General features: G+C 42.5%; 1 protein-coding gene across 2 annotated transcripts; it reads left to right on the forward strand.

The window, feature by feature from the left end:
• Positions 1 to 753: 753 nt before the first annotated feature.
• LOC311358607 (tubulin alpha chain-like) lies at positions 754 to 6,407 on the forward strand (the record flags this gene model as incomplete). Of its 2 annotated transcripts, none has more annotated exons than XM_084478696.1 (3): positions 754 to 891; positions 4,087 to 4,297; positions 4,921 to 6,407. In XM_084478696.1, the coding sequence occupies 3 exons, from the start codon at positions 889 to 891 to the stop codon at positions 6,132 to 6,134; spliced, it is 1,428 nt and encodes a 475-aa protein (XP_084334822.1). In that variant the 3' UTR covers positions 6,135 to 6,407. The 2 variants fall into 2 exon arrangements, with proteins under 2 accessions (XP_084334822.1, XP_084334823.1); XM_084478697.1 differs by lacking the exon at positions 754 to 891 and having other exon boundaries at positions 4,063 to 4,297; positions 4,921 to 5,069; positions 5,160 to 6,407.
• Between the last annotated feature and the right edge of the window lie 7,349 nt (positions 6,408 to 13,756).

Below are 13,756 nucleotides of genomic sequence, written 5' to 3' on the forward strand. Positions count from 1 at the left end.
CCCACCTCCAAACACACGGGCAAACTAATGGTGGATTTCATGATTTGTTTGTTTGATTCAGTTCGCATCGGTCAGTTCGCCAAGAACAATCGTTCAGAATCGTTCATTCAGTCGCATTGCCGGTAGTGGTGAGTCTGTCAGACTCTTCGAAAGCAAAATGGCTGAGTCGGTCAGACTCAGCTCCTCCCTCGTTCTCATTCTCAAACGAATCACGATCGTGCAATGGTGCAAACGGTCATCAATCAACACAACATTAACTAAGTTCCTTTCAGCTGAGGAGCGCTTCATGTTCGGAATCGGGATGTTGGTTTTAAATGCTCTTACACACTACAGGGAATCAGGTTGGTTCGTTTTTGTTAAAGAGTCGATCATTCAAACTGAATCGTTCGCAAACGACCCATCACTAGGCAAAACACGGTAACATTGAATAAAGTACTGCCACAACACTAACAAAGTTCGTACTAACTGTATAAAACAAATAAAAACAGCTCCTTTAGGGGTTACACAACGTATTTTCGGTATCACTTTAGGGAGTCGTTCACGTTGTTAATGACGTCCCACGTTGTCTCTACCCATTCCTTTTACGTGTAGGCGCGTCCGCAAAACAAAATGGTCGCCCAACTGCAACGGACATCTCATGGCCTCCTACCGGGGGGCGTGGCCTTCTGACGACCGCCTACCGGGGGGGGTGGCCTGCTGACGATCGCCTACCGGGGGGCGTGGCCTGGTGACGCAGGAATGACTCATTCGGGTAGCCAGACTGCTCTTCTCCCCACCTGGCATTACTAACTCACTAGAGCCCCATAGACGGTTGCTGTGGGAAGATATAAAGTTAGACTACTTAGTCTTTGTTTTCATTCTTTGGAAAGCAGTCACTTCGAAAGCAAAATGGTAAGTAGACCCTTTATTTATTCAGTCTGTATGCTACAAAACATGGAAATAACTATTTCCATGTTTTCTATCGCGCGTTTTTTTTTGTTTGGACTCATTCCTCACAACATCGGCCCATCTTGTGTTAAAACTGTGTCGGAGGGTTTTAGTGTGCGCCTCCATGGAAGAGCGGCCAGATTAGTGTAATGGACTCCCTCCACAGTCCTGTTTACCCCCCCAGCCTGCTCGACCAGAAGTAGACCTTCACTGCTGCGAGTCGACCGATCTATATTTGGCCAGTGACCTGACTGAGCAGGTGGTGGGAACATTCACCTATTTTGAAACGGCAGGATTGAAAAACGTGTCTGTTAGTGAGTGCAGGAAGAGGGCTAAAGGGGGTCGAGGTCTGACCCCATGAGGTCCAGGCATCCGAGGAATGGGATTAGGTGTGTCCCAACTGCGCCAGTCCGCCTGAGCGCTAGACTCAAAAAAAGACCAAAAGCTGCTGCGCACCGTTTATGTTTTTTGACGTGGATATCGACACCGTCTCTATCAAAAAGCTTGATGTTCACAACCCTCAAAACGACAACGAAGGGTATAGCAGGTGACGCAAAGCAACCAAATGAGAGGGAAAACCGACGACCATATGCAAATTATGTAAACAGGGGGGAAATACGTCCGGTACATGTGGCTTATATGTAGACCTGTTGTGTTGTGTAAGTTGAGTTCCGTGCAATCATTTAATGCGGCCCGATTTAAATGATTGCACGGTCTTCCGGCATCCTACCCGGCTGTCAGCACGCAGTGTTCCCGCCGGGCACTTATTGCGCACAAGTCTTCACGAGCCTACGCAGACTAGTGCTAAAGCTAGCGAGCTGGTCACGTGTTCGGGGGGAGGGGCCACGGGAGGCCTGGAGGGTGTGTTGAGATATGTGTCGGCTGTATACTTTCAAAAACTAGCTTGATCCTGCTGGTTTTCTCCAAATGGCCTTCCCTAGCATTGGGCTGCCCTCGTACCTATACGAAGGCAGCCCAATGCCTTCATATGGGGTAATGGTACGCTGGCCTGGGGTCAAAAAAGGTAACCATGTCATCCGCAATAGAGAACAGAATAAAGTGAAATGGGGCTCACTTCCTCTCTGCCTTTCCCCATGTATGTTCTTAGGACACAGTGCAGTAACCCAATCTTTAAAACCACACGACGGTTTCCAGCCGTTTGTGGTATGTGTCCACAGACACACCCTGTGCTGTGTGACTGTGTCAGAGCAACTACGCACACAGGGACAGTTTACGGATTCAGAAAGCCTTTGTTTATTGCTTACAAAACATACTATGCGGTTGGAGTCGTAATAAGTGCAGCGTTTTCAAACTAAACGTGTCAAACTAACATTCCTTTAAAATGTATTCATCAAAGTAAAATAAACCTTTAACCTTTTCAACATTTAAAGTACACAAGCAACCGATCCAAACAGACTGGGATAAGCGTTATCAAGTCACCCTTGTCATTAACAGCTGTGGGTGTCCGGTTAATAAGAATCTCAAAATAGCATCTACGTGCAAATCAGCTGACCTGGTTAAGCTGGTCATCGGTCGGTATGGTCACTATTTAACGTCGCAAAGGCAGTGATGATTGAAGCAGGCAGACGTTCTTGTGTTTATGTGTCCAGGACTGGCTTATGTTATCGCTTTCGGTCCTCACAAAGGAAACATAACTATGGGAAATTTAGATTTGATGGACAAAAAAAACACACATCTGAAACAGTTTGAACGGATGAAATGTAACATGGGCTTATTATTTTTTGGCATTTCAACATCTTTATAGAAGAAAATTCACTCAGCCAACATCTTAATCTACAAAATGAGCCTCAACCAAATCCACCCCTTACCTCATTTCCCCCTCACCTCATTTCCATTTCCTCTTCCACTGTCACACCCTGGTGTTCACTAGGTGGCCATGCCGTATCCGTCCTCCCCTTTTACTATCCCTCCTCCATCCACCCTCACACCCATCTATATGTGAAGATTATGGTCAAATATGCTTGTTATTCGGGCCCTGTACATTGGAAATCTTATGGTTTTCATTTAGCAAGGGTCATGTATTGAGGGGGAAAAAAACTTTGCCGTTATATGGGTACTAAAGGTTCATACACTTTACAGTTTAATAGAGTGCTGAGTCAATTGACACTTGACAGGGTACGGGTTGTAGTAGCTGAACCATGGTATAGAGCACAAGTTCAAACATGGCGTTTCACTTGTGTTGATGTGTTGGCATCACCATGTTATTGTATACACTAAGTTGGCAAAGTTCAAATGATGTTCCCGGGACAAATGTTGAATGGTTGTCACTCCATGTTGGTCCAACTAAATCCATGCGGACCGAAAACATTAGTGTAACAATGTTAATATAACAATAATGGAAACGCAAACATCAGGACAAGGTTTTCTAAAGCAATCTAATGCAGGTCTTACTTGACCAGACTCTTGTATGAAACTCGGTTGGAATCCAGTTTAAAACAATCCCAAATGTCAAGTCTGGGATTAAAGTGCATTGCATATCACATTGTTATGACTTAATGACTTGGAATCATGCTTGTTTGCAAACCGTTGAACACGTGAACTTTAGCTTTTATAATATAGTCATATTAATGTGGATTGAAAGAATTTCAACATAGTATCGGTTTAGGGTTTTCCTAAATGTTTCACTAAACGTGCTTATCCTGCTTTCCAGTTCATGACAAATATTTAGGATTACTGCGAATAAATTGATTAAATAGATAATTCCTTTCAAGTGTAAGGAGTCTTGCAACACCCTTCCGAACTTGTCTGCTCACATTCCGTGTTCCCATGTGACTGCGTAAAAATGCGTTAGACTTTGTTGGAGAAAGGTCTTCTCTTCTGTTATTGGTTTATAGAACGTACTTTATTTGAACAGTCACTGTGTACTCTATTTCTACTCCATGTTATGCTCCTAGTATGTTCCCATAGCATAGGGCTGTAACATGAGAGCCAAGGACAGCTGCTACAGCACAATTTGATTCATGAGCTCTTGCCTTCAACGTTTTTTTCTATCTGCTTCCACCCAGTGGTGGTTACACAAAATTACAGCTTTGCATGTCCTGCCTGATAAAATCATTTCAGGTCTTTGGAATTTTCCATTTGGCATTTTTCCAACATCTTCCATTCCTCCTTCACATGTATGTTTTTTTTCCATTGCAGCGTGAGTGTATTTCTGTGCATGTGGGCCAAGCTGGGGTGCAGATGGGCAACACCTGCTGGGAGCTGTACTGCCTGGAGCACGGCATCCAGCCTGATGGCAGAATGGCAGAGAAAAAGCATGACGAGTCCTTCACCACCTTCTTCAGTGAGACCGGCGGTGGGAAGTACGTCCCGAGGGCCATCTTCGTCGACCTGGAACCCACCGTGATTGGTCAGTTGCTGAGCATAGTTGTGAAAGGCCGGGATATTCCGAGGAGCATATGTGATGAGGAGGTGCAGGATAGAGTTGTGGCTAGGGTTTCACTCTCAGCTGAGGTACTTGGTTCTCCATCCTCAATGTAGGCCACCTACCTCTTGGCGTCCTTTAACAAAATGTGTGACCCCCATTCCTGCTCCTTAATGGATAACTTTAGCATTTTCATTTCGTCATTTTAGGTCTAAGGGGCAAATGTGGACAACAATTTTTGAAATTGTTCCAGTATTGGTCCAGCTGTAATCCTTTCCATTATGTGGTCCGACACTTGTACACAAATAACAGTATCAGCCTGTCGGTGGCAGAACAACACTTTCAGAGGACGTACATTGTCAGGGCCTAATAGGATTACCGTTTCCGTGGATTATTGTGTACAAGTGTTCTCACTCAATACTCAACCAATTAAAAAAATGTGGTCCGCATTAGTCCCTAAGACCCAAAACTATGGGGGGGTCCAAGTGAAAGCTTTCCTTTTAATGACGTGCATTTGAATTGGATATTGGTGGGTTTTGGATAAGTATCTGCTATTGACTTAATGGTATGGTATTCTCATCCACTGTTTGTATCTTTAAACCACACAGATGAGGTGCGTACAGGAACCTACCGCCAGCTCTTCCACCCCGAGCAGCTCATCTCTGGGAAGGAGGACGCAGCCAACAACTACGCCCGCGGCCACTACACCATCGGCAAGGAGATCATCGATTCTGTCCTTGACAGAATCCGCAAACTGGTGAGACATTATGTGGACATTATGTGGATTCAGGTTTTCTACAAATGTTTACTGCAAGTGTTTCTGATTCTGTGTTCTGTCTGTGTGAAGTCTGATCAGTGCACAGGTCTCCAAGGATTCCTGGTTTTCCACTCCTTCGGCGGCGGTACCGGTTCTGGGTTCACTTCTCTCCTGATGGAGCGGCTCTCTGTCGACTTTGGGAAGAAGTCCAAGCTGGAGTTTGCCATCTACCCAGCGCCCCAGGTCTCCACAGCTGTAGTGGAGCCCTATAACTCCATCCTGACCACCCACACCACCCTGGAACACTCGGACTGTGCCTTCATGGTGGACAATGAAGCCATCTACGACATCTGCCGCAGGAACCTCGACATCGAACGCCCATCCTACACCAACCTCAACAGGCTCATTAGCCAGATTGTGTCCTCGATCACCGCCTCACTTCGCTTCGATGGTGCCCTGAACGTCGACCTGACTGAGTTCCAGACCAACTTGGTGCCCTACCCTCGTATCCACTTCCCATTGGCCACCTATGCTCCAGTCATCTCCGCGGAGAAGGCCTACCACGAGCAGCTGTCTGTGGCAGAGATCACCAACGCCTGCTTTGAGCCAGCCAACCAGATGGTGAAATGTGACCCTCGCCATGGTAAATACATGGCCTGCTGTCTGCTGTACCGAGGTGACGTGGTCCCTAAAGACGTCAACTCCGCCATCGCTGCCATCAAGACCAAGAGAACCATCCAGTTTGTGGACTGGTGTCCCACAGGCTTCAAGGTTGGCATCAACTACCAACCACCAACTGTGGTTCCAGGCGGAGATCTGGCCAAGGTCCAGAGGGCCGTGTGCATGCTGAGCAACACCACTGCCATTGCTGAAGCATGGGCTCGTCTCGACCACAAGTTTGACCTGATGTACGCCAAGAGGGCCTTTGTCCACTGGTATGTTGGGGAGGGCATGGAGGAAGGAGAGTTCTCCGAGGCCAGAGAAGACATGGCCGCTCTGGAGAAGGATTATGAAGAGGTTGGCATTGACTCATTTGAGGAGGATGAGGAAGGAGAAGAATATTAGCAAGCTTAGATATGTCTTTAGTGGCTGTTGAAAAAAATATATATCTTATAACTATCTTTGTTGAATCTCAAGTAAATGGGGGACTGGGTTTAAAAACGACTTTGATTTCTTTTATTAACTTTTGTTTTGGCATGAAATATTTCTGAAAATGCAGTCAAGGTGGTTTTGTTTCAGTTATTGTACTTTTTTTTTATAAGCTTAATTTCAGAATAGCATTTTTTGGTTTGTTTAATTTTCCCTCTGAGGGAACCTCAATAAAATGATCTCAATTTATTTTAAGTCTGTCTTAACTTTTTTTTTAATGCACACGTGAAAGTTTCCAACAATTTTAACTTGGGCTGTATTTTACATGACATTTAGCATCTGTTCCAAATATAGTCAACATTTTACTGTACACAGCTGCCTCTAAGTTGCCTTACAATGCACAGCCTAAAACCAGCCATTTTAAACATACCTGTGTTCTGCTATAGATTCACAAAATCCTTCTCAGTTTTCCCTTTGTATTACTTCCTTGTAGTCCAAAGGTGCATTACATGGTTCATCAAAATCAATTATTTATATATATATGAGTATTGAAGTCAAATTTTGCTTTGTTCTAGCACATTTCACATTTCATACAAGGGCAATATCTTTCTGGACAGTAATGATAAACACAATTAATATAATTTGTATGCGTGTATATTAGGCCTGGGCGATATGGCTGAAAGACATAACTTGGTCATAATGATTAGGGACGGTCGTGATTAATCAATGATCATTGATTATTATGAATTTTGCCGATCACGTGATTTTTTTTATTGATCAAAAGGAGGTTGTGTTCTGTGTGGTCATGTTCTTATGGGAATTGGAATACAGATTTTGTCTTTTTGAATTGTTTAACGTTTAAGAGAGCCATAGCTTCATTGTTCGGCTTTTACAAGTGTCGCATAGACCTACATTTATTATTTTCAAGTAGTTGTTCACATAAACTTACATGATTATTGTTGGAGAAGTTATTCTTCTGTGATACAGATTTTGACTTTTTGAATTGTTTCCTGTGTTTAAGAGCGCATTGTTAGTCTTTTACAACCACCGCATAGGCATCTTTGAGAAAAAATGCAGTATTTTGAATTTTCTACCAACAGGAATTTTTAAAATAGCCTATAGACAAATTACGATTAAATAGTTGATCATACATTTCTTAAAATGCCCATCCCTAATATTGATCGATATCGCTAATTATTCATTGTAATGACCTAAAAAGACTAGGAATTACCATGCTGGATTTAAACACTTCTGTTTAACACTTTATATGACCTTCCACTGTTCTTCATTGATAAATACTCCAATGTCGATACAACAATGAAAAACACTCAAATATTGTAATTAAGTATGGAACCGTGTTTGCGTAACAAACCCAGCTGCTGGTGGTCCAGTCTCTTATCGATATACAGTAGGCCTATATATTGAACATGTTTTGTATTGATATTCATCAAAAGTGTCACAATACAATAATTTATTGTTTCATTGCCCAGGCCTAGTGTATATATATATATATATATATATATATATATAATTTCTCTAGCTCCACATAACCGCGAAATGAACAGTCCAATTTAGCTTTAGATTAATGTGAAAATATTGTGAATGCAATGTATGCTACCTCATAAGACAACACATTTCTGTAAAATTTGAATTGCACTTGCACCGCTTAGCATTGTGGGATATAGCGCTATCAGAAACTACTGGAAAGTGAGTGATAAGCTGACATCGGCAACAAACAAGTGAAGTAGTAAACTCTGTGCTGTAGTTGGGACCTTCTTTGTCTTTTAAGGACGTCCACAAAAGTTGTCTTAAATATTCACCAGATGTAGAAACTACTTGTGCTTTACTTTAGCTACTGTTAAAAAAATTTACATTATCACCAACATTCATAATGTGTGTGGCATTGCTTCATTTTATCACACAAAAATAATTTTAAGTTCATAACAATAGCAGACACACATGATCCGAGAACTAATAATTAGTAGCGACCTTCTGGTTACAAGTGAACCCGCTTTCCCTTCTGAGATATGCCGACATTTTTACATTTGAGTCGAAAATGTTAAATGGCTTAAATCAAGTGAAGGGATTTGAGGGAGGGAGGGATTCTAGATGGAGTAAACATACACACCATTTAAAAAATGTAATAAACCAATAGCTAAAGTGATCAAGTTTGAATACATTTCAGATAAAACATAGAATAGTTCAGCTGTTCTGATAGGGATGCTGCCTTCACGTGCTATGGAAAAGATGATCCTTTCCATTTGTGAACTGGAAATTACGAGTGTGTTGTGTTCAAGTGCTTTTGTTGTCGTAGTGAAATGAAACGTGGCGGACCCACAGATCCTGGGCCTAGTTTCCCGATAACGATGGATCCATGCTTGTACGATCATTCTCAAGAAGGATCTTTCGATGCTTCCTTATCATTCAAACGCAGAGGCATTGACACGGCTATTGCTGTTGCTGGTCTAGATCCTGCCCATATTGTTGGGCAGGGGTATGATGGTGCGAGCAATGTAAGCGGGAAAAGCATGCATCGCAGCACAGTTTCCCGAAGCAGTCTACGTTCACTGCAGAAACCACGCCCTCAACTTGGCGTTTGTGCACTCCACTAAGGTCAGGGATGTTCGTAACTGTCTAGACACGGTCCAATAAATAGTGAACTTCATCACAGCCTCACCGAAGTGCCTACAGTGCTTTATGGCAAACAATCACAACAAAAAACGGCTAGAGACACCCGCTGGTCTCAGCATGATTCATGTAGCCTACAGTATGTCTTCTGTCATTGATCAATATGAGGACATTTTAACCACGATGGTTGAATTAAAATCAGAGGGAGACAGCAAGTGCAGCTCGCAAGCGACCTCCCACGCAAGCAATGGAATCATTAGATTTTATTATATGCCTTGTGATAGGGTTGCCTTGTGACGTGGCGTTTGATCGGTACATTTCGGCATGTATTTTTGGAATTTGAAATTGCTGCAATAAATTATATTTTTGTTGACTTCTAACATGTCTCTGTCTTTGCTGTTTAAATCTAACAGTAGTCTACCAGTAATATGTCGGCGGTAACCACAGTTTTTGGGGTATTGTGAAATTGCACCAGCTGGACATTCACTGGTATTGGATGTGTTTTAATAAAACACATCCAATGCCACAGAATGTCCAGCTGGTGACTCCACTGAGGCTATAGTAACGATGCTCTTAGCACTCTACGAGTGCCCCTGGAGCCCTCATTAGCTACGAGGGTTTTCACGACATTCGTTACGCAACAATGCTTTTGGGAAACGGTGTGAAAACTGTACGATGCTCGTACGATGAACTTAACGAAGCACTTAGGCTAACGATGCTTTTGGGAAACGGGGCCCTGACCTGTTACTGTTGAAAAGGTCAAAGGTTATCTCATCTCGGCAGCTTGTGTATCAAAATGTGCAATTTTCACGTTGGCTTTTGATATTTACCATAATTTCCATAGCACATGAAGGCAGCATGTGTGTGTGTGGTAGTAACTTGGGAAAAGTATATTATTGACCTTATTCCTTCACATCTAGTTCATCAAAATAAGCTTGCAAAATGATGAGGCTTATACCGTTGGAGTCCTTGGAGTCTCAGCTTTCATAGGACATATTGTTTATGTCGATAGCATGACGTGAAAAAGATTGTTTAAGCATTGTTTGCATTTAGCTTATACTGGGACTAAACCGCATATGTAGCAATCAACTAGCCTCTAGCTACAGACAAACGCCCGATATATAACAATCATATTTCCAATATTTTAGCCCCAGTGTAACAAGAAATAACGTAACCATTCAGGCTTGACATTGTGTTTCTAGGTTGAATATTGACGTTGTTTAGGCTCCCGAACGTCCGCAATAGTTAGCTTTTGTGATAGCCATGGCCTCATCTAGAATGTCCTCACGCTAGAGCCTCAACGTAAGTCAATGAAACCAACTGAAAATCTATGAAGAGGGTATGAAATTAATCTGTTAAACTTCTGAAAAAGTATATACGATGTCGAAGATCTGTTTCTCTACAAATAAAGATACAAGTGTGTTTCTTTTTTAAATGTTTGAACGAACGGCTAAATATTGACCAAGTTACAAAGTCTGAAATAGTTGTGTGTGTGTCAGAGAACGGACGGCTTTGCTGTCCTCCCATTGACTTCCATTGTAAAAAAATATATTTTAAAAGTAGAATATCTTAAAAAGTTTCAAATATTTAAATCCATCTGTCACACATCTAGGTAGACACGCCCACCTGTGATGTCTTAAGGTAGGGTGACCAGATTTCCTGAAACTAAAACCAGGACACTTTGCGCGTGACTGCAGTGCATGTGCATGTGAGGTCATAGACGCCAATATTAAGCTCAATTTCAACACGTAGGACCAGTGGCGGCTGGTGATTACATTTGTTGGTGGGGTGCAGTCAGGGGAGGGGGTCTGGGGGTCCTCCCCCTGAAGATTGTGATTTGGTAAATGTGATTTCCTGTATTCTGGTGCATTTTGGGGATGGCCACTAGCCTACCTAAAAATTCATTCAGATTCATAGCCTACATCCTGACTTGCAGGGCCTGGACAATCTTACACTGCATATTATACAGACCTACTTCATGGCATTCCACCAACCATTGCTATTTGTCCTATGGGTGTTATTCTGATATTGAGGCAAATCATGATCACTGCTCACAACAAAGACTAATGGGGAAAATAATCATGTATGTTTTTGGCCTATTTACAAAAAAAGAGGCTAAACATGTTGATGTTGAAATTAACTGCCCCCAGTTGCCTAGTCTTTCTTAAATGTGAAGTTGGCATTTTCTTTTCTTATGGTGTATATTATGTGCTTACTAACCAGCAATAAATTAATTAATTTTGATTCAAATAATTATGTTTCTGGAATTGGTATCCATTATTATCAATTTTATTCTGTTCTCTTCTTCTGCTTTACCGCGTCTCTCATGCGTCTTCCCATGAATCAAAGTCTGTTGAGATATATCGGCTAGGCTTATGTTGTTGCTACAAGTCTGTTTATCTGTGGTGCCAGAAGCTCTTGTATGTTGTATGTGCTGTGTAGTCTTGTCTGTGTGTGTGTGTGTGTGTGTGTGTGTGTGTGTGTGTGTGTGTGTGTGTGTGTGTGTGTGTGTGTGTGTGTGTGTGTGTGTGTGTGTGTGTGTGTGTGTGTGTGTGTGTGTGTGTGTTGTAACAGTGGACAATAAAAGTGTCAATCGACATAGTTGGTCCTTTTGAATCTGCACCAAGAGACTGCAGATATGCCATAACACTTGTGGACTACTTCAGCAAATGGCCGGAAGTAGCTTTTGTGGCACAGATTGATACTGCAACAATCATTCAGTTCCTCATAGCAACCTTTTCACGGGAAGGTAATCCAAAAGAGTTAGTGAGTGACAATGGTACTCAGTTCACATCAGCTGAATTCAGAAATTTCCTAAAGCAAAGAGGAATCGTGCACCTGAAATCATCTCTATATTATCCCTGTGCAAATGTAGAAGTTGAAAGGTTCAACAGAGTGCTTAAAGACTGCCTCCAGACTGCTTCAATGCAAGGGACACCCTGGAAGCCATTCACAAGGTCCTTCCTTATGGATTACAGAGCTACTCCACACTCAACCACTGGAGTGAGCCCCAGCTGCTTCATGGAAGACAAATGAGAACAAAACTCCAAATCATGGATATGACTCCTGTCCACGTAAACAAGAATGTGGTGCATGAACGAGTTAGAAAGATACAGGAAAACTCAAAACAGTACACAGACAGGAAGAGGAGTGCAAGGAAGACATCCTTCAACCCTGGTGATTAGGTTAGGATTCGGAAGCCATGGAAGGTAAAGAAAGGGGAACAAAAGTTCACAAAGCCAAGAACTGTGGTGCGGAAGAAAAGCCCATACACCTATCTGTTGGATGATGGTAGAATCTGGAACGCATCACATCTTTCTGTACTACCAGAAATGAACACTATGGACAATGACACTGAACAAACTGAACCTCAATGAGAGACAAATGTGGACAGTAGACCTGAGAGGTTTAGGCAACCGCCTACCTAAGGGCTGTCCTGTACTAAAGAAGCTGCATAAATATGCCTTTTGTTGGTTGTTAAAGAAAATAAAAGAATGCATGCATTAAAATGTTTGGTATGCAATTTACATACTGTTAAATGCTGTTGTAATGGTTGATTGGTTGTCATTTTATTATTTAAAAATGTTATAGGCATGGTGCTACTTGAATCCCATTACAAAAGTAATTTAAAGTTTTGTTATGAAGGAATTCGCCTTTATTGAAAGGGGGAGATGTTGTGTTCACTACTGCATCGAGTTACTCATACAGTTATGTTCAGTTGAATTGTACAGCCTCTAGGTGGCGTAGTAATGCAGACTGGATGAGATAGATGCGAGAAGAGGAGGGAAGAAGATTGTAATGGAGGTTGATACAAGAACGGAGATAAATTTGTTTTGCTGGAAAGTAACGCGTTCGTGTTGGTTATTACTACACACCCAACATAACACCCTGTTGCGTGTGCCCTCACACATTGTTGAAATCATATGCTGGATGCTTTAATCATTCTATGTGGTTTTTAGTTAATGATCGGGCTATAATAAGACCACGTTGGCTATGTAATGGCGGACAAAAGGGGACATTTCATAGTGGTTGGTGGAAACTGGGACAATTTAGCGTCCCAACAGGCTTTTGCTGGGACTCGGGACACGCAGCGCAAAATCGGGACGTCTGGTCACCCTATCTTAAGGGGCAGATTTCGAAAACGGCTTGTAACGGTTAATCATTCACACCACACCTGGTGGCATGTCATGGCACCTTTAAAAATTTAAAAATTTGAATTGAGTCTATAGGTGAAAAATTGTGGAAGGAGATAGGTCCCAAAGTTTGTAGAAAAAAAAAAAAAAGGAGTGCTTCATGCAGCACTACTGACAATCGTTGAGCGTTGCATGCAGAACTCACCCAATAACTTCCTATATCCTTGTTATGATGACATTTGTGGTGACATTTGTGGTGACATTTGTCATAGTCATGCCCTATAATGTTGACTGGCCTGCTGTGTTTGTGGTCTTAGTGCATCTCCTGGAATCAAAGAGGTAGTTTATGCGGGTATTGACAGTTTATCTCAAGTATGGTTAAAGTAGAGTAAAGTATGGTAACAGGATTTGTCTTTATTGCCGTGTCTAGTTGCGTCCCAACATAATGAGAACGGCCAGAGTATTGATGATAATCACGACAAAACGCTGGACAGCGCCCGCGGTTCGATCCGCAGCGACGAGCCGCTGATGGTGCAACACAACAGTGATTGGGAAGTAACCGATGAGCTAAGCCAGCGCCGATAGGATAGCCCCGGGGACTCTTTATCTACCTGACACACCGGGCAGCTCTACGTCGTAGGGGGCGTCACGTGACCAGGAAACTAAAAACACCTTGGGCCTCTACGAATAGTCAAATCTCCTAACCTTTATGCCTCCTTTACTTAACCTTTGTGGAAAACGTCATCGGGTCAAGGAGAGATGAAAAGGTGCTTCCTTTCGAACATAGGAAAAGACAGCACTGTTTAAAATGAATTCGACTCCACTTTTCCCAACCGA

The sequence above is a fragment of the Micromesistius poutassou genome (genome assembly GCF_964030765.1).
Source record: "Micromesistius poutassou genome assembly, chromosome: 14".
NCBI classification, from domain to species: Eukaryota; Metazoa; Chordata; class Actinopteri; order Gadiformes; family Gadidae; genus Micromesistius; species Micromesistius poutassou.